Raw genomic sequence first — 25,118 nt, 5'->3', positions numbered from 1 at the left:
TCAGTCGATACCCACAGCAGGTTATGATAGTAGCGTCGGAGTTGGCGGCTCGTATTAAAAAAGCACAGCAAGAGGATACAATGACTAAAGCAATCGCAGATCTACTGAATAGCCGACCATAAAGAGCTTTTAAAATAAAAGGTGGGCTGTTATATAAAAATATTGAGGGTAACGATCTTTTGGTGGTTCCAAAGCAGATGGAAAAAGAAATTATTGTCGATGCTCATAATGTTGGTCACTTTGCGGTGCAGAAAACTATGCATGCTATACAACAAAATTATTGGATACCACACCTGGAACAAAAAGTTACGCAGGTAATCAACAATTGTGTGAAATGTATCATTTATAATAAGAAGTTGGGTAAAAAAGAGGGTTATCTGCACGTAATTGATAAAGGTGACCAACCATTGCATACGTTGCATATTGACCATCTGGGACCAATGGACGCTACCTCAAAGCAGTATAAATATATCTTGGCAATCGTCAACGCGTTTACCAAATTTGTGTGGCTGTACCCCACAAAGAGCACAGGCTGCGAAGAAGCGGTTCAGAAGCTGGAGTCATGGTCTGCGGTTTTTGGAAACCCCGCACGCATAGTTAACGATAGAGGTGCCGCGTTCACGGCACATATGTTTTCCGAGCACGTAAAGGAGAGGGGTATTGATCACATCTGGAGCACTACCGGGGTCCCACGTGGAAACGGACAGATTGAAAGAGTGAATCGAACGGTTATGTCGATTATTGCAAAGCTCTCGGCAGAAGAACCTGCAAAATGGTTCAAGTTAGTTCCAAAAGTACAGCAAGCTATTAATTCACATACTCATGCGTCTACAAAGCGGCCGCCGTTTGAACTTATGTTTGGTGTCAAAATGAACCACACATGCAGTGATCAGATACAACTTTTACTCGAGCAGGAGCTATATGATGCATACGACGAAGGGCGGCACAATTTGCGGCAAGAGGCGAGGCACGAAATCGAGCGCGCTCAGAACCAATACAAAAAGCAGTTTGATAGCAAACGAAAGAAGGAATACGGGTACAAGATCGGCGATTTAGTAGCAATACGACGCACGCAGTTTGTAGCCGGACGAAAGCTGGCTAGCGAATATCTCGGCCCGTACGAAATCACACAAGTTAAACGAAATGGCCGGTTCAACGTTAGAAAGGCGGCAGATGTAGAGGAGCCCTGTAATACGTCCACGAGTTGCGATAATATGAAACTTTGGAAGTATACAGTCAACAACGAAGAGCTTTTGTCATCTGAGGCAGATGACTAATCAGGGTGGCCGAATGTAAGTCGGGCGAGGAGGCACTGTGATAGCACGCATATACCAACACATATGGCAGCGCAAACGTAAAACACTCAAGGCGAATAACGAGCGCACAGCCTGAGTAAATTAGCTCGGAGAAAATCTAATAGCGAGCGGACAAGGGAGTCGTAATCAGCCGTCGACCAAAGCAGCCGTCGTTACTATAATTATTCGCTGTACCAACCTACTTTAATTGTAATCCACTTTAAACCATAACTTTAATTGTACTTATTTTTGAATACTCAACTTTGAATTGAATAATAAACGTTATTAATTGCATAACTTTACATATATGTAGGTCAGTTGGTTGGAAAAGCAAATACTTTTTTGTGATTGTGACACATTTGTATTTGTTTAGCTTTACATATAAAATATAAAATTTTATGGTTTCTTCTTTGGTTTTATAATTCGCCTCACTGTCGCCAGCAATACTAATTTAAGCGCAAAATTTATTATTTTCTGCAAATAACTACACCTACATACAAATTTAAAATTGTAATTTATTTTTATTTGTTATGTACATATGTACTTATATTTGTATGCGTCTAATTTGTTGTTTTCTTTAAGGATGCAGGCCCAACGTATAAACTCACGTGCCTCAAGAAAAATTTATATCTTAAGTATTTTAATATATGTACATATGTATATACCTTAATAGTGTGACGAATATTAGCAACGCTAAGTGATACTATCATTTCTATGCCGATACTGAGCAGTGACTTGTATGCACATAATCAAATTAATCATTATGTCTACACATATGTCCATTAGGGCGGGTCGATTTAAAAATCGCTCATTGCTCTGTGAAAATCGTATTCTAGGGATCAAAATAAGAAACTTTGCCGAAGGAACCATACCTCTAAAACAAATTCTGATGCCCCCCTAATTTGGGTCGAACTTTTGGGTAGGGGCAAATTTTGAAAAATCCCACTTTGACCCATTTAGAGTGCTCCAATCGAGTCCAAATGTATGACCGACCCCCACTAACTTTGGAGGTCCGACCCACCGATGCCAGTGGCACACCCCCCGGAACCCCCCCGGGGGTTCACCATACAAACAGTTACCCAAAAGTTCGACCCAAAGTGTGGGGGGGGGGGGGGGGGGGTAGGACATCAGAATTCGTTTTAGAGGTATGGTTCCTTTGGCAAAGTTTCTTAATTCGTTACGATAGTATACAATGAAGACACGCATTAAGGAAGATCAATTTATTGTTTAAAAATAAGTGGCTGCATATTTACAGCTAGTTCCGAAGAAGGGCGTACTTGGGATCATAAATCTCAAATGCATAACTCGGCTGTCGGTTTAAAAACAATATACTTTATTTCACACTTTGGTTGGAAAACGATCAAGATCTGCTGAAAATGTATTAGATCAACATATGTTGAGATAAGACGCTTTTGAAACAGATGTTGAGGTAGGACGTGTCCTAATCGGTTGCTGAAATATGTATATAGATCGTATAATAAAACGGCAGCAGCAACATTGTGGATTTCCACTTAGTCAGCAATATGTCGTAAGTTTTAGTCCAAATATTTTATTTTTATAAAAACATTTTGTATGGTAGAAAATTTTCGAAATATTTTTGTCGGAAATCGTTGCTAATTTTGAGCTACTTCAAACGTATACTTCGTGGTAATAATCTGAGATGGACTACAAAACCTACAAACTCAAAAAAATTTCCCAAAAATTCTGAAGAAAAGTTTTGAAAATTTTATAATTCAGAGGGGAAAGCATCGAAAGCCTCAAAGTCAGTGTGGACTTTAACCAGCGTCTAAGTACCACCCCCACCCCAGTGCTACAGTCAAGTGTTCCATCCGCAGTTAGGCTTTACGTCCGTTCGGGTCACGTTAGAGTGCTTTCTCAGTCGCACGACGTTAAATAAGCTGGGAGCGCCGTTGCTAACTACATTCCTGTCTTGATCGGTAAAGGACATTGAAACGCTTCTTAAAACCGCGTGTTTCCCCCATGTACGTATACAAATGTGATTCACTTCTTTTTTTCATTCTGTATTGATGTATAAATATATGTACATGTGTAGAAATTAAGATTCTTCTACATATCTTATAGTGTCGCATTGGTTCGCTCAAAGGAAATTCGTTCGGGCTGTTGAAGAGGTCTTGTCTCCAATCCGCGCCTTTGCAGAATTAAAAAAATAAATACAATGCGCGATATACCTCAGAGATTTTAGGCCTAGCTTCTGCTTCAATTTTCGTTGTGCTCCTTTTTGATTTTTCCTACAAATTGGCGGGACGAGGACTATGTACATGTTTTACCCCCACGCCGATCTGTATCTGGAAGCTTTTCATGGCAGATATACACTTCGAGTGTTTGCCAAATCACTGCCAAGGTGCGACCCCGCTTAGAAAAACATTTTTCTAAATTTTTGATGTGACTTTGCCCCAGACTTGATCTTAGAATCTCGGCAGGTGTATCACGCTTCCACGACACCAAGGCGGTCGACGCTTCGCTGACCAAAGTGGTTTTCATTTTATTTTATTTTTGTGTTCTTTTTGCTAAATATTAGAATTTTTTGTTGTTATGTTTTTTTCTCTTACTTACCTTGTTTTTGGTTTCAATCAATTTTTGAGTGAGTTAAACCACAAATGTTGGGTGTTGGCCCGGTTGAAGAGGCCGTATCTCCAATCCGTGCTTAGATATTTGGAGCTATTGCTTTTTCACTTCTACATCGTTTTTTCTACGGTTGAAGGGGCCTTGTCCCCAATCCATATATCAGCTTTTCATTCATCATTTCTTCTTTGCTTCTTCCCCGGTTAGTATGGCTGGAGAAGCCTTGTCTCCAATCCGTACCTCCGTTTGCACTATTTGATTTCCTTTTTGCATATTTCGTGGTTGGAAAGGCCGTGTTCCAATCCGCGTCTTAAATGTCTTTATATAATGTGTTGATTCGCAGGTGTATGTTGCTTGGTTGACTGCTGTGCTGCGCGGCTGGATGGACCGGGCCTTAACAGCACTCCAAGCGAAATTTTGATGCACATTTTCCTGGAATATTTGCATAATCTATGTATGTACTATGTTGTGACATGATAAACCTCGCAATACAGTTTAGCCCTACAATTCTATGGACAAGGAAACAAGAAATATTTCAGTCGCTGTAAATAAGTTGACCAAAAATTTTTCCCGCCCTAATGTACATATGCATGTATGGAAGAAAGTTGAAATGTATTGGCGCTGATCTGTTCAAATTTTTTCGACAACTTATTTCACAATTAGAATTTATTGCTTGTTTTCTTATTTTACTAAAATAGTTCTAAAATGAGTCGAAAAAACAGTTGGCAATGATTAATGATTAATATTGGTCAGAGTGGGCCCATCTGAATGCATATCTGCATGAATGTGACTACGTATGAGAGAAGGGGCATAAAATATATATTTTTACAATATATATATATGTATAAGTTCATAACAAAATATAGTTTATGCATATGGTGAGTGAACTGCATCCTTTTATTTTAAGCTCTAAGTTCAAATCATTTTTACAAGTTTTGAAGCATTCTTTCAACTTTCTACGAGTACGCATTTCTATCTAAAATGAATAGCTTTGTAAATAAATGGGTTTGCTGTTTTCTTGAATGTTAGCTTTGAATCCCCAAGGCACTAAGCAAAGCAATATAAAACTAGGCGAAGGGCGGCTTATATTAATGAGAAACTACAAAAGACATATTTTCAAGGTTTAGTTGGGTGGTGTCGAGTAGACGCGTGGAAAGTATGGAAGCATTGGATGAGTAAGTATTCTCTTGGTATAACGAAAATGACTTTTATACAAAGAATATAAAGTAAAAGGATATATACATTTATGTGTAGTCCTGTAAAATACTTACATATGTATTTGATGATTCCTTACAATTCATCTTTGCTGAATCTTCTTGTGATGCGTCATAATGATGTCTGGAGCTTATCGCTGGTAATTGCTGCTCTTGATTGTTGGTTTGCAATTATATTGTATAGTTGTGTTCTATGTACGTACATATACATACATATTATATAATTACACAAATGCATGCAACTCAATTTGAAGGGCTTCTATTAGGACATTTCACAAATTTGATGAGAGAGCCACGCAGTTACAATTAAAATTTCATTACTACAATTTACAAACATTTTAATCAATATATATGTGTACGTGTTGATACGAAAGTAATTCCACACAAATGGTACCTATGTACATTAGGGTGCTTCATTTTCAATGTCATTCCGTTTAGCTGAAAATAGATTTATAGAAAAATAACTTTGAAATTTGAAAAAAAAAATGTACATGCGTGTTTTAAAGGCTTAGTGTCAATAAATATAACAAAGAAATAAACTTTCGCCTGAAAATGAAACACCCTAATGTGTATAGTCAAACGTTGCGAAAAAACTTACTCGGTCTTTATGTTAGAATTCGGGATTAAAATTAATGGACGAAATCAATTTTATTCGTGAGAACAGTCCGAATATGAAATGAAAAGCCAACCATTATTCAAAAGAAAAGTGTTGACGTTTTAAAAAATCGCTTTTTTTTCAAACATTGGGTGTATTGAGAGTCACCACGTGGTCTTTGCGTATTATCTTCAATTACAAAATCATCTAAGTTCGCTCTTAAATGAACGAAAAAACCAAAAGTAATAGCAATAAATTATTGTTGCTTAACCATCTAAGCAAGCGATTTTGGCCATAGCTTTCCTGTTTTGCGATAACTGACGCCAATTCCGAACACCAAGGGAGATCTAGCCTTCCTCCACCTGCCTATCTCTACTTAGTGAACATATTCCTCTCCTTTGCTACCATCTTCGAACATCTTCGTCCATTCGCATAACATGACTAAGCCAGCGAAGCCTTTATTCACTGGACTATTCTCATTTCTGCATAAAGATCATCATTATAACTTCTTCGATACTTTCCGTCGGCATCACGGACAGACCTTAAAACTTAGAGTATTTTTCTTTCCGACATTCCATCTACCAGCTCATGTTTTCGCGACACCGTCCATGATTCCGAGCCATACATCAGGACAGGTATGACGAGCGACTTGTAGCGTGAGTTTCGTTCGTCGAGAGAGAACTTTACCACTCAATTGCCTACTCAGTCCAACGTAGCACTTGTTGGCAAAACTTATTCTCTGTTTGATTTCTAACCTGCTCTCGCTGTTAATGCTCAGGCCTTATTCTGTAAATCGATTCGAATGGAAATGCTATTCGAAAGCTGTCAAAATACATACATTTTTTTTTTTTCAAAGGGGAAACAAACTTCTTTTGAATCGAGTTACATGATCAGACCCTTGGTTCCCAGATAGACGAAGTCCTTCACAGTATCGTATATCCGTCAACAGTGAAGTGACTGCGCGAATGCGCCGATTATTTCTTGAATGATAGCAATAACAAAAAGAAGAATTAAAATTTTATAAATATTTCCGCTTCTATTTTGTTGTTAGCTGTTGTACATTTGTTTTGGTCCCAGCCAACAAGCGGTGTTTGTAATGTGCGCCATTAGAACTTGCTATATGCCAGCCTCCTATGAGGACTCCCGAACGGGCAAAGAATTTGGTAAAAAAATCAAGGCGAATGTTTAGAGACCTACTCTCAGACTAAAATTGATTGAGCTACTAAATTGAAATTTTCCCGAGAACGTTTTTTAGAGTGGTTTCCATAGTTTCAGCAACAAAACTCATACTCATACTTGCTTTCCAACATCCATTGAGTTCAAGCACCATTAAAACCTGTATAATTCAAGCAAGAAATATTTTCTGATTGAGTTCCTGCTTCGGCTGCATATTCGATTGGCCGTCGGTTTCATGCTTTATTTGTAATTAACCGCAAAATCGATAATCCACAATAAATTATTTGTCATGTCTATCAACGAAGCTACATACATTTAGGTAAACATGATATGTATATATGGGGCATTCCATGACAACTCACCATATGGATAAATTACTTATTTCGATAAAATTTGGACATGTTTTTGTCAAATATTTTCTTCCAGCAAATCAAGAAATTTGAGGATTTGAAAATTTCTTTGTCATTTTCAATAACTTGGTAAAACATTGTTGAATTTATGTAATTTAAAAAAAATTACCAGTTTTTAAAAGTATAATTCATTACAAATTTTACTTCCTATTTTGAACTAAAAGTTATTTTGCAATTTTTGTTTACTTAGATTTTTTTGGGAAAATTCCCTAAAATTCTACTACCGAAAACAAAAGTATTGATTACAAAATTTGTATAAAAAAAAATCACGTTTGAAATTTTTTTACTTCGAAATAAAAAAAAAACAATCAAATTTGTGGTAAATCATGAATTTAAAATATGAAAATCAAACACAAAAAAATATAGTGCAGAGTTAACTCCTTTCGGAGTTATATCAAAATTAATTTTAGTGTACTTTTAAATTTAGCAGCAAAATAATGCAATATGAAAAACTTTGTTGTAAAACAGTATTACACTTTTGGAATAGACATCAAAACTAATTTTGGAGTCAATGATGTTGCCCGTTGTGTTCTTTTCACATCGAACGTTCTGGGTTCAAGTCCCGGCCGAAGCAACATCCAATTTTTTTTTTTTTTATATTATTATAATTTAAATTCTATTTTTAGAATAGTTTTTTTTTTTACATTTCTTGGGGAATAAACTCAGCTTATTTTTGTTTTTATATAGAACAACACGACACAGTGTGGTTTCGACACCAACATTTTTTTGTGTGCATAAAAAATAGAAAAAAACACCCAATTCAAAGAAATTTTAGCCCAGTTATGGGAAAATTATTAAAAAAAAAAAACAACAATATCGAAGTTTGCTTTGAACAAAATGTTTGAAATAAGTTAATAAATTATAGAAACTATTTTCTGAGGGGTACTCAGGCTGTCCAAATTCCTTCGAAGTCGTTGACACAAAATTCGGCGGCAGAAATAGTTGATATGGAATGCCTCATATTTTAATGTGTATAGAATGAGAGAACAAATAACAAAGATAAAAACCAGAAAAACTGCAGAACTAAAACAAAAAAGAAAAAGCAAAACAATTTGTGTTTTTGCTATATGAAATATTTTTTTATTATATTTTCAATTTTTATAAAGCAAATATATACATATATGTATAATACATACTTATAAAGTACATATACATAAAAACTTACAAATGTTTGTATGTATGTGCATATATATCACTTTATGTACAAATTATTTAAATAAAATATTTGTAGAAAATATACATTTAAAGCATTTTTACTTAATTCCCTAAAAAAAAACTTCATTTTTATTTACATACATAAATATAGAATATTATTGGCTTTATTTAAAAATTAAATATATTTTACAAATTTTAATGATTTTTTCATTGCATGAATTACATTTATTCAATTTTTTAAAGCAGAAAACTTTTAGTTATACTTGACGAGTCCATTTTTGTTTAATTTTATTGTAGTCAACACTTAAATTAAGATTTGGTAAAAATTCAGCTACTCTTCATAAATATTTCTTATTTATTATTTATATTTTTTTTTTTTGACGTGAAGGGCTACAACGACCATTTCTGGTACATTTACGGTATCTTGCATCTTCTTCTTTCTTTTGACTTTTTTGCTTTTCTATATTTCATTTTTTGCTAACTGAAGCGCAAGGCGAATCCATACCAGGTGACAAAGCGAATTCAATAAATTCGCCGTTCAGAAGAATGTCAAGTCAAAAGAAAATCTTAATTGCATTCGATTAACTGACATATTAAAGTCAAGGCGCTGTATGGAAAATAATCAAGAAGAAGCAATCAGCTGATGGAATAACATCACCCGGTACTGAATTCGCCTTGCTCCAGTGCCACATTTTCGACGTAGCCTAAACGCAGTCTTCAAAATTTCAAATATTTTTTTTTGTTGTTTTGCAATTATACTATTCTCTACAGAGCAAATTTGTTAATGGCAGTTTCAAAGTTCGAAATTTTCGTTTTCTTCTTTTGTTTAATTCGCTTAGAAATTTGGAAGCATTTTATACCCTGAAAACCGTTTGAAACTTTATTTGGTTTTTATTATAATAAGCATTTCATAAAAAATGTATACAAATTTCCAACCTAATTCTGCCCTCACAACCAGCTTTCCATTGTTGGTGCCCTGCCTCGCCTCATTTTCACTCATTTAATTTTTTACAAAAAAAAATGTGCTCAAAAAATATTTTGTTTGCTTAATATAATAAAATTCCCTGTCTTTAGAATTAGCATCTGCGTATTTGTTGTGTGATAAGTTTACTTTACCATAAAGCGGGCCAGCCCATAAATAGCCATTTTCTTGTCCCTGGTTGGATTGTCGCTGCTTGCAAATAGTACCGTACCGTGTTTTTTTTTTTTTGTAATTGTTCACGCTATCAGCAAATTCTTTAGCTGCATGTTTTGGGCTAATTGCCAAAGCGCACCCAACTTTGGCGCCGCCCCTTTCTCCTGCACCTTTCAACTATCGACTCGCCATAGAAATGTTGTTTGCGCTCGCGACCTTGCTGCTGTTCACGCGTTGAACGCGTGTTACATTTTGCTGTTAACCGCTTCATCAAGCGACCTTGAATATGTCACAGTCACGCGAGTTTTCTTTCACAAATCTTCAAAGCTCCTGCTGCCTGCCGGCTACGTGGCGAATTGCTTGTTAGGCTAAAAAAGCATTTCACGTTCCGCGCAACTAAAGCCAACATCACAGCCACACAAAGCCTAAATCATAGCTGAAAGCACACAATACCAACTCTACATAAATATGCGTCTTTAACCCGGCGCACTCTTCGAACTAAAGCGTGAAGTGGAACGACGCAGGAAATGCAGGCGTTTGCGTGTTTTACTAGTTTTGCGTCCGCGTCCAATTACTTCCGTTTGTTTAGATGTTTCAGTAGCTTCCGCTTTGTTGGCAATAGCATTGGCACCAATTTTTGTTGTTATATTTTTAATTCGTTTCTGTTGTAATTTCTTGGCTTCGGTCAGTAGCTGGCGTCGATCGCCGCCGCCACCGCAAAATAAACTCGAACCGTCTGAGCTCGAATACAAATCCATAGTAGATGTGGAGCCCAGTTGACCCATGATCGTGTGCTGCGTCGTACCAGTGAGATGCATTTTCGCAAATTTCTTGTGGCAGCGTTTTAGATTGGCGCGTGTTAGTGGCGCCGTAATGCGCCTACCCAAGCTTGCGGCCATTGAACTTGGCGCCGCATTGATTTGGTTGTCCTCGAAATGTGGCCAATCATCAGCATATTCAATGGTATCTTCTGCAGTAGCTGTGGCGCTGCTTTCCTTGTGGGTTGTGGCGGTATCCGCCGACGCGCAAGCAACATTACGGCTGGTCGACTGCCGTCTATTTCTCCTACCACTTGCCTCGCCTGTATCGACCTGTAACCGATGCTGCTGCGCTTCCCTATTAAGTATTTGTGTATTGTTTTCTGCTTTTTCTGTGCTGCCATCATCCTTGGGATAGCTGCCGCTACTGTTGTTGTAGCGTAGAACTTTTTCGCGTTCTCATGACCGTTTGGCGTTGTCCTTGCGAAAGGACTTGCGCAACTTTTCGACCAAACGTAAATGAAATTTTGTAAAATCGTTTTGACTTTGCTCTGTGTTCATAGTTTTGGGTGGACTAGATGCCTGACTGAAGGAGCGCGTAGGCGAGAGTACACCAGCCGCTGATGAATGTGATGTACGCGATGCGTTACGTGGAAAAGCGCGCGATGATTGACAACGCTGCATTTGCATGCGATAGGTGTGTGACGGGGATGTGGCGAAGCTCTCTGATTTGCATTCAGACACCTTACGTACACGTCCATTGCTCGGCACGCCCATGGCGGATGATAGGGTGGGGGCGCCCCCATTGGAACTCGTTGTAGAGCATTCTGATGTTTTGCGTGAGCGACTATCCTTATAGATGTCATAGTTGTTCTTCATTACGGGCATCATGAAAGCCATCTTGGTGGATTAATAAACTTTTTTGTGGCTTCGTAAATCGAATTAGGAACGCAAAGTTTGAGTGTATTGATTCAGTAGCAAAAGGCACTTCACTATGGCACAGTATGCTTTTTTTGGTGTTGTTATGGAACTATTTCTAGAACCTTCCAATGACTTCGTTTCGCTTCACTTTTCCAGTGACGAATTGCACTGCACTTCGTTGTGTCTATTTTCGATTTATTTACTTTAAACTACAACGCGCTCTATAAATATATTTAATACGTTTTCAACTTTTTTGTTGTTTCTATTTTTTAGTGTATAATTTATGTGTACACAAAAACGCGCTTCTATATATAACGATATATGTAAAATTCACTATTCAACCACTTCGCTTTTGTTTTGCTGATGATTTTCTATTTTTCTTTTGTTGTCACTGCTTTTCTTATTTTCCGATTTTTGTTCTTTTCCGTTCAAGAGTTGGACTCCGAATGAACCGAACTTGGTGGTGTGATTGTGTTTTATAGCAAATTCATCGGCCATTACAAGCAAGCGTCCATAGCAAAGGTAGGGGAGATTTCTGAGTGCTGAGTATAGCAGAGAGCGAGAATTTGCGAAAACAGTGAGAGGTAAGTAAATTATATATAAACACGTAGCATACCTGCATTTCTGCAATGTATATTTCTATGTATGTATGTATGTATATAATAGATACTGGTTTCAAGTGCCATTGCCTTTGCTTTTTTTTTAAACTTTTTTTATCTCACTTGGGCATCTATTTTACTTACTCAGAGAACAACTGTTGGTTGCTAGTTAGTTGGTAAAATGAGTGTGAATCTCTGAGAAACCTCAACTCTCCGAATATGTTACACTGAAAGAAAGTACTTGCTTACCGAATTTCGCCTCCTCAAAAATATAATCGCCGTATAAATACATATATGTAGTAGGGTACTGAAAGGAGTATACATTAATATCAGAAAGAACAAGTAAGGACGGGACCGTCTTCGGCTGTGCTGAGGACTTCACACCTTTCATGAATGGGGCTGAACAATAATCTTATCCCATTCGCAATCTCCAAATAATCGGCTGTATAAGATAAGATATATATGTATAGTGAACAGATGTACATACCTGAGCGATTTTTAAGATAAATATAAAATAAAAAATAGGTAGGTAGTTTGTGTGAGGATGCAAAGTTTCACGTTTTTTGTGGTCTTCATAAAATAGCTGTGACCATGAATCACTTTTATCTCAACAGTATTGACGTAAACGTAAGAATTTAATAAAATTTTAAGCTTCTTGCCGTTAAAGAGGGGTCAGAAATGACGATTTATATATATTTATTTTTATTCATAATATACTAGCAGACTCGGCAGACGTTGTTCTGTCCTAAATTTGGTCTATCTGCATACATTTTAATAAGCTTTTTCAGTGTAACTCTGCCCACATCCCTCTACACTTTTTCCTAATATTTGTATTCACACCTCCCTCCGTATTTTTCGCTTCATCTATCTCCATCTTCGTCTCATTCTAGCTCTTTCTCAGTCTCCTTCTCTCTTTTCTCTTCTCTCAAGTTTTTCTCATTCTTCTTCATATCTTATTGCCAGTCCCACAGGGTGGTATGTATTTTGTTCCAGTCCCATCCCGAGTCTCAGTCTCAGTCCCAGTCCTAGTCCTAATCTCAGTCCCAGTTCGTCTCCGGTCTACTTCCCAGAAAAAAGCATCGTAAATACTAATATAGGCAAATTTATATACCAAATTGCAGGCAAATCGAATAGGACGTATATAAATAGGTATGTGGGCATTATTAATTCATGTCTTTATTTCGGCTTCGCATGCATATTTATCAGTTTTGCCAGGTTGATGCGACTGAATCGAATATCAAAATGAAAATTACTTTAAAGCTCTCAGCAACAGATTTCATTTGATATCCATAATACAGACACATTCTAGGGGTATCCGGGTCCATGTTTTGGCCTATATCTCGAGACCCTAGTCACCCAGCGGTGTAAAACTTACTCTGTGTTAAAGGACACATCAACAGCTTCAATTTTATACCCATAATGTAAAAACACATTCTAGGTGTATCCGGGTCCACGTTTTGGCCTATATCTCGAGACCCTAGTCACCAATAGGAATGCAAACTACCCTGTACTAAAGCACTCATCAACAGCTTCAATTTGATACCCATTATGTAAAAACACTATCTAGGCGTTCCCGGCTAGTCACTCAGGGGTATGAAAATTACCCTTTACTAAAGCACTCATCAACAGCTTTCATTTGATATCCATATTCTATAAACACATTCCAGGGGTACCCGGGTCCACGTTTTGGCCTATATCTCGAGACCCTGTGCGCCGATCCTGAATTTTCTTTGCTATAAACCTCACGGAGCCCGAAACCTTTCCAAAGAATGCACAACCGTGGAAATCGGTTCGTCCGTTCTGGAGTTATAGCGTCAGTAAGGAAAACCCGACTTATTATATTATATACCTTTATATTAAGTCGCTTTCATATTTGTCCCCCCATTTCCATAAGAATTTTTGACCCATAGAAAAGTCTTTTTCGGTAACTTCCCATTGAGCTAGACACTTGATACTTAGAGCATAGTTCAGATCTGGGAGACATTACAATGCAAGTGAAAAAAAATCCGCTAGGTGGCGCACGGATCGAGATATACAGAACATTAATTTTAAAATGGAAATTTTGCGATCGGCTTTTAACTAACTTCTCGGTGATCCAGAGACTTGAGACTTAGCACATAGTTTGCCGGTCGATGGCACTACAATTCGTGGAAAACAAAATGTCGCCAGGTGGCAGACGAATCGAGATAAACGAAAATCCCTGAAAAAACGCAGCTAGAGCTAGAGACCTGAAACTTGGGCCGTAAGTCAGAACCCGGTGACAATGCAATATCTGATCAAAAAAATTTCGCTAGGTGGCGCATGGATCGAGATATTAGGAAAATTTATTTTAATTTGGGAATTTTTCAATCCATTTTTAACTAACTTCCCGGGTACCTAGAGACTTGTAGCTTAGCACATAGTTTGCGAGTCGATGGCACTACAATTCGTGGAAAACAAAATGCCGCCAGGGGGCAGGCGAATCTAGATAAACGAAAATCCCTGAAAAAACGCAGGGAATCTTGCGACGGACAGACGGAAATGGCAAAATCAACTCAGCTCTTCATCCTGATCATTTCGGTATATTTATTGGTGGGTCTATCTATTTTCCCTAAAGGACTTACAATTTTGAGATTCGTGACAAAGTTAATATACCATTTCATTTTCAAGAAAAGTATAAAAATGTGTCGTGTCAATAGATTGTACATGAAAATTTTTACCAGCATATTACACCAGGGTTACCTTCAGACAATATTTTATACATTAAACCCGAAAGTCGCCAATTTCGCGAGGAAGCTAATGAGTTAAATTGCTCTATAATATTATTTTCGATATAATTTTTGCGTACCTGCTCTACAATAGAAAAAAAATACTTATCTAAAATGAATCGGCCATCATCTTATGGTGGTAGCATGTTCCGTCTACCATGCCGAAGATACTGGGTTCAAGTACCGGGCGAATCAACATCAAAATTACGAGAAAAGGTTTTCTGAGCGGGGTCGCTCTTCGGCGGTGGTTTGGCAAACACTCCGAGTCTGTTTCTGCCATGAAAACCAAAGCTCATCTGCCCTGCTGATGTCGTTCCAGCTAATTTGTAGGAAAAAATAAAAGGATCACGACGCAAATTGGAAGAGAAGTTTGGCCTAAATCTCTTCCGAGGAAAATTTCAATGTAATGAGTAAGAATTTCTAACTTTAAGGCCCACTTGTAGAGCTTGTCAGGAAAGGTTAAGCTCATACATTTTTGACAAATAAAACTAACTCTGAGTTAAAAAGTAAACTTGCTGTTCTGCAAGTGAGCCTAAGAAAAACTTATCTTCGTTTTTAGGAGACTTTTTGAGTATGTCATGAAACTATTCCTGAAGTTGTCGAAAGATCTGTGAAATGTAGCCAAGTTGTATCAACTAGGATATCCACACTCGCAATCTTTCTGAAAGCGAATTACGGTGAATGTTCTACAATAATCGTCAAAACATAAGGGAAACCCCGCAGTTCAACGACAGAAAACTTTTAGCGGGTTTCCAATAATTTCTGGTGTACCATATCTTGAGGCTCTAATATCTGTACGGCACGATAAATACCTTGGCTATTTGTTACTAGAAGTTTCGAATCAAAAGTTTATTAACGTACCGAGTCTAGGATGTATTTGAGTCTTCTATATTTCACTCTCTTAACAGTGAGGTTTCAAATGATTGCGTATTGGGTTTATGCATCCCAAAACTATGCAATCCCACCCGAAAGCTGCATTTTCTTCTTCAGGCTCTTAAGTTCAAACACCACCTATCCTTTAGGTGAAGAATATGCCTGTGCGTTTCTTGTTTTGAAGAGGATTTTATTTTTTATTCTGCTTATCCTGCGTCCTTCTTAAGCATAAAATCGTTTTTAATTTGAATCTGTTCAGAAACAGCTTTTAGCTCACGAAATCGAAGCATATATTTCCATAGTTTTCATTCGATATTGTATCCCTAAAAATATCAAGATTAAGTGTCGTAAATAAGCTCTTCATTAAATATTTACTCCATAGCCCTCACAATATTGTATTAAGTGGCCACTTATAAGAATCGTTGAAAAAATATGTTCAATATTACAGCTCAATCCCCTCTGTCATTGGCGCAACTTGTTGAATGAAATGTGTGCCAAATCAAGTCACTTTTAGACGAACCCATTAAACAAACGGCGATGTTGAAAAAAACTGTGTAAATCAATTTGAATAGGTTTTGGTAATACAACTCTTAAAGGTTTTATCTTTGTTCCCCTATTTAGTCATCAATATTGCTTTGTTATTAATCACTCTACGAAAGCTATTTTCATATAATCGCAGCTACAAGCGAGTACTTTTCCGTCAACGCTTGAGGGTGTAGAAAATGGGACAAAGGCGAGGTTCGACATATGGTTTGGAAATTTATCGCATTGATTGATACATGATGTTTGTACATTAGGGTGGTCCTTAAAAAATCAAAAAATTATTTTTTAGTCACACCATTTCAAACGTTAATTCAACGCTTAAAAGTATAACACATATACATATAAGACGGACGAAGTTCAGACTACTCTATGAAGACACCTATTAACCGCCTTCATCCAGCACCCCAATTCTTATTTTAGATATACCCTATATATTGCAACATATATGTAATACTCCCATATTGCTAATAGAAAATGCTCGCAATATGTTTTGAATTCGAAATCACAGCCTATAAAATGTTTGTGATTGTAGCAGCATAAGTGTGACAAGAAAAAATTTTAATTTAGGTACATTCGATTATTGAATACCAAAAACAAAAACGTTTAAACAGCAATATATCGGCACTCTGATGTTTGGGAATGTACCTAGCCTTTTGTAGCAATATAGAAGTATTACATATATGTATTACATCTCCGTTGAAATAATTTTCTTGAAAAAATGTTTTCAAAAACTACTTTACAAATTCACGTAAATCTTAATATTTAATCGTAAAACAACCCATCGATGGAAAAAAGCAACTTCCTTGGTGAGGTATCCTAATGCATTTTTTATATCCATTTAAAAAAAATAAAATCAGTGCAAGTGCTTGATTATGAAAGCTCCCTTATGTATACAGTTGTTAACTTATCATTTCAATACTTTGGTAAAATAATATTAAACTTTGAGATCAAAACACTTAACACTTTTACCCCCATGGAACTCTATTAGTAAGATAAATGGATTGCTATGTAAATAAAACTTTTTATAAGTCAATTGTTTAATTAAAGATGTCAAAACTTATCAGCAATACATAAATATCTAAATAATTATTTCTTGTCCGATTAAGGAATCTGTTTACATTATAATGGAAGAGGCTTTTGAGAATTAAAGTTCGCTACGAGCCCCCTAACAATTTTGTCATATACAATATTACCATTTCAGCAACTTTTTCAAACCAACATACGTACATAATGAATGTTTATTATTTAAGCACGCTTAATATGTAATACACTTGCGTGTATTAAAATAGTATCGTCTTGACTCTTACGGGGACTTTAATCTCGCGTCGGCAGATATACTTCGTACATAGGGGTATAGGGTGGCGAAAATTTTCAATGAAATGTTGTATCAGCAATTCCTCCTAAATATACTGTGATGCGATGCGCCTACATATAACCAGCCATTTTATTCGCAGAAATACATACAGGGCCTCAGACTCTTCCATACAGAGTGGGTAGGAACTTTTCTAAACTCAAGTCAGAATCAAAGTTGCATTTATAGGAGAAGGAGAACTGGCACCACCTAGATAGACGCGTCTCACTCTTCATTAACTTCTATGGAGCTATAACAGCCCTACAACGAATCGCCTGATTCCGTCTCATTAAGATACGGGACTAGTTCTAATGCTGTCCCGTCGCAGTGATTTTTAACTGACAATTTTAATATTATGATGTCCTACGAAACGGCAACTGTCACCTTTGCAGACCTTTTGAGCGCATTCTTATCGGTTCAGTTGTAAGTGGTTCTAAAATAGGCGCTGCTTTTTTTCAATGCTTTTAAAGAACAACTTCTTTAAGGGGAATCTCCCCATGGTACTTACAACACACTTTAAACCACTCTTTTCTTTTCCCGACCTGTATTGCAACCCGAACGAAAATTAGTATTAGGCCTTGATGCTGTGCTACCTTTAGTAAGAACTGTTGTGCTTAATATTTCAGATTATCTGTCAATATCACGATCTATATCACGACCGACTCAAGTATCACACCAATTAGGTGAGAGCAACCCCGGATTGCCAAATCAATTGATTTTGAAAGAGCCTGGCTTTTTTCTCCTAGGCAATCAGTACAGTATTGTGTAAACTGTTTTGTTTCTTAAATTCTTTTTTGTTGATTTTTGGATATAGAAAAAAAAATGTGTCAGCCATAATCAAACTTTGCTTAGGAATAACGGAGTTTCCTCGTTGTGCCATCTTCAGTGTATTTATTTTTGTAATTTTTGATATCTAGTCCATGGTGTGCATTGTGTGTAGCTTGGTCCGCCCACAAAATTGCTCTAGACCATCAAATACTGAAATCATCAAAAACTGAAACCTTCATGCCACTTACGCATGGACTACAACAAAACCTTGTGTTTCGCTTCCAAACTCTAATGCATTTATTTGACGTTCTTGTGTATATTTCCCAGGTATACAAGATGCTCATCAGTCTGGCATGTTGTGAACTCGTTCCGAAAATAAATTAGTAACTATATCTTGAAGTTCGCCCTAGATACACGGATTCCAGTACATAATTCAGAGAGATTGCGGTCCTGTTTTTTTGGATAAGTAAAAGCGTTTCTTGCCTCTACGTAAGAATTCTGTCAAGACGGTGTATAGAGATTTGTTGCGGAATACTGCTATCTTTATGATCTCAACTGTTCTTATGAATTCTCAAATTCACTGTATTTCGTTGATTTTTGCAAGCACGCAAGCTCACGTTTATGGAAAGTTTTATTCCTTTACACCCTCCTAGCGCTGCCCTCGAAGGCACTGAGCTAGAACGGCATATATACGTAATTGTTGGTATTTAACGTACGGCAGCGAGTTTTAGCGTTTCGAGCACGAAATCTAAAAAAGATAAAACAAAAGAGAACAGATAATACAACAAACGGTTAGAAAAACGTATTGTAATCTTTTGATAAGTTATACAACACAGAAAATTGTTCAAATTGTTCAATCAGTTATATATACCTATGTACATACATGTATCAAAAAAAAATATATATACAGATGCATATTTATCTACATATTTACTTACGTGAGTTTTGAAATATAGAAAGCAATAAATAAAACGCTTTTAGACATATTTTTAATGCTTATACTTTTGTTGTATTTTTCATTCAATGCTCATTTTTTTTTTCTGAGTTATACTTGAATGTTTTTGTTTTTTTAATTAATTACTCTTATTATAAGTAATAATGAAGTGCATGAGTTCAATTACTTGAGCATTATAAGTTGAGAATTTTTGAAGCCTTTTTTAATTATTTCTGTTTATTTTTTTAATTTCCTTTTTTAATTAGAAATAATAAATACCGCTTAATATTCTTTGTTTGGGATGAATAACAATTTTTATTTTTCCGATTGATATTTGCATTCGTTTGTTCATTACTATAATTTTCTTTCTCTTTTTTAATAATAAATTTTGTTTGTTTTTATATTAATTAAATATTCTTAATTGGCAATTAAATGCATTTCCAACAACTTAACTAATATACTTGATCGCTTCTTGTTGTTTTTTTGGTAATACGATAAACGTTCTTTTTTTATTTTATGATAAATTTAATAATGATTTTTTAAGGATTCTGCGAAAGTATTTTTGACTTGTCTATATTTATGTTGTTGTGTAGATTGTACACCCAAAAAATGTCTCAAAAAACAAGAAATTGAGAGAAACTTTTCGCCGTTAAAATTTTGTGCCTCAATTGAATATCAAGGCGAATTCAGTACCAGGTGTTTTTATCCCAACAGCTTCTTGCTTCTTCTTGATTATTTTCCATATAGCGCCTTGACTTTAATATGTCAGTTAATCGAAATCAATTAAAATTTTCTTTTGACTTGACATATGGTGAATTGGTTGAATTCGCTTTGCCACCACCTGGTATGGATTCGCCTTGATAACTTCCAAGCAACGCCGTGGCAAAGCTGTCATCCTGCTTAACCTGAATCAATGCTAATTTTCATTTAATTTGACACGCGCGGCGTATTGGGTTGAATTCGCTTTAGCATCATCTTGTACAGATTCACCTTGATATAGTATACAAAATTTAAGGAAATTGTTTTTTACCTTAAGGAAAGGATTTCTACAGCGGAAAATCATTCTAAGTTTCTTTTTTTTTGAGCAATTTTTTTAGTGGATTTCCAAATATTTATGTAGGTTTATAAATCTTGTTATTAGAATATCAGTAGAAAAAAGTTTAGAATTTAAAATATATTAAACTTGTATAGCTATTTGTCCTATAAATTCATAACAAGTTACGCTTAGATATCTAAATATGTAAATTAGCTTCAATAAAGTAAGCAGTTTATTTATGTCTTTACTAATTTTCAAAATTTAGTATGCAAAAATGAGCTGTTTCTTTTAATACTGTTTTCTCAAACAAACCTTAGAAATAGAACCGAAGTTTGAAATTTTATCATGCAAGAAGTGAAGGGGTGTATGTACGCGTAAGTGAAAATGTTTTTCAAGAATCATAGAACGGGTGGTTCTTTTGTATTGCAATGGGAATCGATTTTAATTTTACTTACACTTGTGCCGCATGCAAATCTCTGGCAACAGAGAAAGCTTAAATTATTATTTGGGTGCATCTTTGAGCTTTAATACGGCCTCCACTCCGCTGAAGGCATGAGGTGGAAAACGATTTAAATTTCTTTGTAGTGACCAATTGGCGACAGTTGACCCAGCGAAGAAGCGACTGGTGCGCCTTGTTGTACGGTCATAACCGTTTAAGCGCCTCTTAAGTTAATAAGTAAGTCTTTAAGCTTAGACCGGGTCTGCGAGGCAAGAAATTAACATTACGCTGTGACACAAATAAATAAATGTATAACAAAGAAGGAGAGAAGCCAAAAAAAGTCTAACATCGTGTACAATGGAAGGACTAGCGCTTGACTAGAGTCAGGGCCCGTAGCACCAATTTTATTCAAACGATAACTATGCAAGAGTCAAATTATTTTTAAAAATTATAATAAATTATGCATCTAACGAGTAGTATTTGCCGCACATATGCCATTTATCCGATCCACCATTTCAGAGCTATTGTGGTTTAAACAATTTGTTTCGTTCACGGAGCGTAAAACGTAATATGGGTTCTGACTCATTTGCTTTAGAAAAATTATTCAAAATGAAGATTAGCTACTGGGCGAGAAGATCGTGATACGAATTTTATTCGAATAAAAGTAAAGACTCTGATACAACAACGCCTATACAGAACCTACAATGGGTTTTAAGTATGCTGTTATGGCGGCTCTTTTATTGAAGATACGACCTTTTTTATGGACAGTTGACAGCGTTTCAGTAAGCCAATAGAAACTTCAAAAGTGACATATAGATAATCATGAAAAATAAGTGGAACCACAACGTACATAGCCATAGCCGTAACCACAAAAATCAAATTCATTTGTTTTTCAGTCATGGATATAATCGAAGACATGTAAACTAAGCATAAAAATCGTAACCATATAAGCAAAAAAATAAGATAGCTGTCTATTTGTCAAATTTATTTAAGTAGGCATTTACCTTGACTGTTTTTTCGCCTCCACTGCTTTTTGTTTTGCATGTTGCACACAGAAGTTCTTGTCTGCTACCATTTTTATTTCCTTTGATTTGTATTTAAATTTAATCATTTATATTTATTTGTCATAAATAGTAAAGACAGTTGCTGTGGTTAGAGGATGACAGTTGCTACGGTTATGACTACGGGCAAGCCATTCAAGTACGTCGCCACTATTTGAAACTTAAAATTTTTATTGCGAAGTCTTTACAATTTATATAACACAACTACGCTTCGCTTTGACCCATAGATATTGTAGAAAACTTTATAAATAGTTAGAGTAGCTTGTGATGAGAATTTCCAATTTTAGTTAGTTAGAAATTGTCTTAAGGACTTTTGGAATAATCCTTACATTGTTATCTTATCAATCTCCTTCTAAGTGGAATTACAAAAATACATTGGGATAAACATCTAGAACTCTAAATTTGGGTCGATTTTTTAGCTTATTTTCTATTTGAAACAACAACAACTCTGACTTATTAATACTTATGTATTTGTCAAACAACTCGCGCGGAGCTCCACATGTACTTAATACCTTACCCTTACCCATTTAATAATTTCATAAGATTTTTTTTTCAAATTTCAATTACAAATGTTTAAATTGTCGCGCCGTACAATCCTTGGAGTTATGAGAAGTAGTACATGCATATATTAAATTTCAAATAGGTTGTGTGAACACGCTTAAAAAATTCCACATCGTTTGGCAATCTTCCTATATGCTCATATGTGACTTGCAGATCTCTGAATTTTGAAGAATCAGACTAAAGGGAAAACATTTCGCGCTTTCAGTGAACACTTTTTTTTGGTGATACGTTGCAAACATGTTTCCGTCAATTAAGTGATACAAATTTTGTTCTATGAATGGCGAGTTGAGCCAACTGTCAAATGAAATTACTGTTCTAAAATTTTAAGGAAAATCCGGGATTAATCGCAACGGAGTATGCGACCAATGCCAGGTTTGATCTCTTTGTATGAGTTGAACTTATGAAGACTAGTCCCTTTTCGATTCAATAAAGACTCTAATAAGGTCCAGTCGCATTTTTCATGGCAGAAACATTATCGAAGGGTTTGCCAAGCCAACAAATCTATTTTATGTAAGTTGTTCGCCCGCTTTTCAAAAAGGAATAAAAAATACTCCTAGAAAATTTAACCCTAACTCCGGCGTAGTCATTAAGTCCTCGTAATTCAGGTTCGGTATAGGGCTCGGCATTTTTCTTAAATAATTCGATTCAATCACCTATAATCTTTTTTATTTTACTAACTTCGTTGCCGTTTTTTTAATATTTCTTAAAATGGGCTACATACATTTCAACCTGACTAATCCCAACTGTACCCGAAAGGGAATAAAGGGGATTAATTATGCCCGAATGTAGATAAAAGAGATAAATCGGAAACTAATCTCTTTAGGGATTTATTGCACGATTTTTTACAGGGTTATCACTCAAAGACTGCTCAACATTTGTGTTGCCTGAAAGCGCCCATTGATATGAATTTTTTATCTTTCAATAATTTTTGCACAAATTTGAGTTTTAACATCTCTTCAGTATACAAATTTATGCATGTTCTTCTTCTTGTTATATGTATGTATGTATATTTGTTCACCTAGATATATATACATATATATTAAATTTCAAAAAAGTGTCTGCTAACTAATTAAATATTATTAATGAATTCATATGGTTATATTAAAACATCTATAGTCACTTTTCGCTAACATTAGTATTGAAATATTTAATGCAATTCCGCATTGCAATACACACTGAATTATTATCACTGAAGAATTTTCATTCAAGCCATTGTAGTTGAACGGATTTCAAAATGCTTATGACAGTGAAAAGTGCCCATCTATGTATGGATTTTTATGTATTTTTTTTAATGTATATGTTTATCAATTATTGTAGTTGTAGTAGTTATATGTATGCATGTATACAAGTATTAGTTGACTTCTTAAACAATCACATTTTATCTTATAATTTCAAGATTTAACTGATTTTCATATTTGAAGTCATGTTTTCAGTGACACCCCCAATAAAAGAGAACTCGTTTTTCAGTTCGGCCACTGAGTCAAAAAATATCAAAATTTGATTTGATTTATCAACGCTATGATCTTCGGAAGTTTGATTGCATTTTAAACTACATAATCTAATAAACTAAAAGAAAATTAAAGTTAAAAATAATGTTACAATAATTACTGAATTTTTAACAGCAGAACCAAAGCAAACAAAATAAACTCAATTACAAATTACCTAGAAGAGTTGTTGTAAATGGTAATGGATTGTTCAGTAAAAGATTTTATAGCCTGTTATATGCTATATTTTTTCAATTCCATTACAAGTAGTTAAATTTTTTTCCTAAAATAAGTAGTCATTACTTATTCCATACTCGTGCAGTAATTTCCCAAACTTTATGTGTTTTTTAAATTTCATTTTACAAATAATGGCACATGTTCGGGCCTTCAACGATTTTCGAGCGCCATTCGTCGACTTTTAGTAGTTAATTATTTAAATACTTACTCATTCGGCTCATAATTACTCATTCGGAAATACGACTGCTTACAGTCGCGCTCAGCACTTTTTTGATCGATAAAAGCGATAGAGCTGATTTTTTTATTAGAAATTAACAAGCTAAAAGCGAATAATTTGAATATCTTGTACAGCCATATTCTTTTCTTCAAACTCGAACAAATTTCACAAATTCGATTTAAAACTGTTCTGATTTTCTCAAATCGATTAATTTTTCCATTCCAATTCGATTATCCTTAAAGAAATGACTTAGAGTAATTGAAATTGGACCGTTAGCCTTTAAACGAATACCGGGTAAAAATTATGAAATTCATCCAGTTCGAAAACAGTCATTGGATATCAATCAAAAAACTCAAACTCACTTATAAAATTATGAAATTAAATAAAAAGATGATAAAAAAAATTTAAGGACTACCTTTATATAAATGGACCAAAAAATAGAAGGCAATTTTTCCTTTAATACAGACATAGTCTTGCTGAATTTTGACTAAAAACTTTAACAATAGCTCTTGTAAAAGAATTTTGGGATTTAAAACTATAAAGGTGGAGCGCAATATTTCAATTTAAGGCAAACCATGTACTTGGGATTAACTAATTGATTATTTAAAATTTAAACACGCGCTCTACCTTAATAATCTTAAATCCCAAGATTCTTTTACAAGAGCTACTGTTAAATTTTTTTAGTCAAAATTCAGCAAGATTATGTCTGTATTAAAGGAAAATTGCCTTCTATTTTTTGGTCCATTTATATAAAGGTAGTCCTTAAAATTGTTTTATCATCTTTTTATTTTCAATTTTTTTGGAGTGCCTACAAAAAGGCAATTGCAACTTTGATTAGTAATTTAAGTAATTCCTAACTGAAAATTCTTATCTTTTTTTATTTGTTCAAAATAGCAAGATTTAATAGAATTAGTGGAATTTTCGCTGACAACACTGGCGAAAACAACTGGATTCCACCTCGTTTGTCAGCTACTTAATTTGCACAGCTGAAAATCGTGGTGAAATTCGCATACGCCTGAAAGTCTG

General features: G+C 35.3%; 1 protein-coding gene and 1 long non-coding RNA gene across 2 annotated transcripts in view; one reads left to right on the top strand and one right to left on the bottom strand.

Moving 5' to 3' along the window:
- LOC137248475 (uncharacterized) overlaps positions 1-18,923 on the top strand; it is a 150,322-nt gene extending 131,399 nt beyond the window's left edge. Inside the window, exons 4-5 of the long non-coding RNA XR_010952173.1 lie at positions 11,676-11,826; positions 18,451-18,923. This is a non-coding gene — a long non-coding RNA (uncharacterized lncRNA). The remainder of the gene's footprint in view (positions 1-11,675; positions 11,827-18,450) is intronic.
- On the bottom strand, positions 8,325-11,699 carry LOC137248474 (uncharacterized). The gene has a single exon (XM_067779402.1). The coding sequence runs from the start codon at positions 11,219-11,221 to the stop codon at positions 10,781-10,783; it is 441 nt and encodes a 146-aa protein (XP_067635503.1). The 5' UTR covers positions 11,222-11,699; the 3' UTR covers positions 8,325-10,780.
- Positions 18,924-25,118: the final 6,195 nt, after the last annotated feature.

Source organism: Eurosta solidaginis, chromosome 4 (genome assembly GCF_040869045.1).
Source record: "Eurosta solidaginis isolate ZX-2024a chromosome 4, ASM4086904v1, whole genome shotgun sequence".
NCBI classification, from domain to species: domain Eukaryota; kingdom Metazoa; phylum Arthropoda; class Insecta; order Diptera; family Tephritidae; genus Eurosta; species Eurosta solidaginis.
The sequence above is the reverse complement of the archived record's forward strand: the minus strand, read 5'-3'. Positions and strand labels throughout refer to the sequence as shown.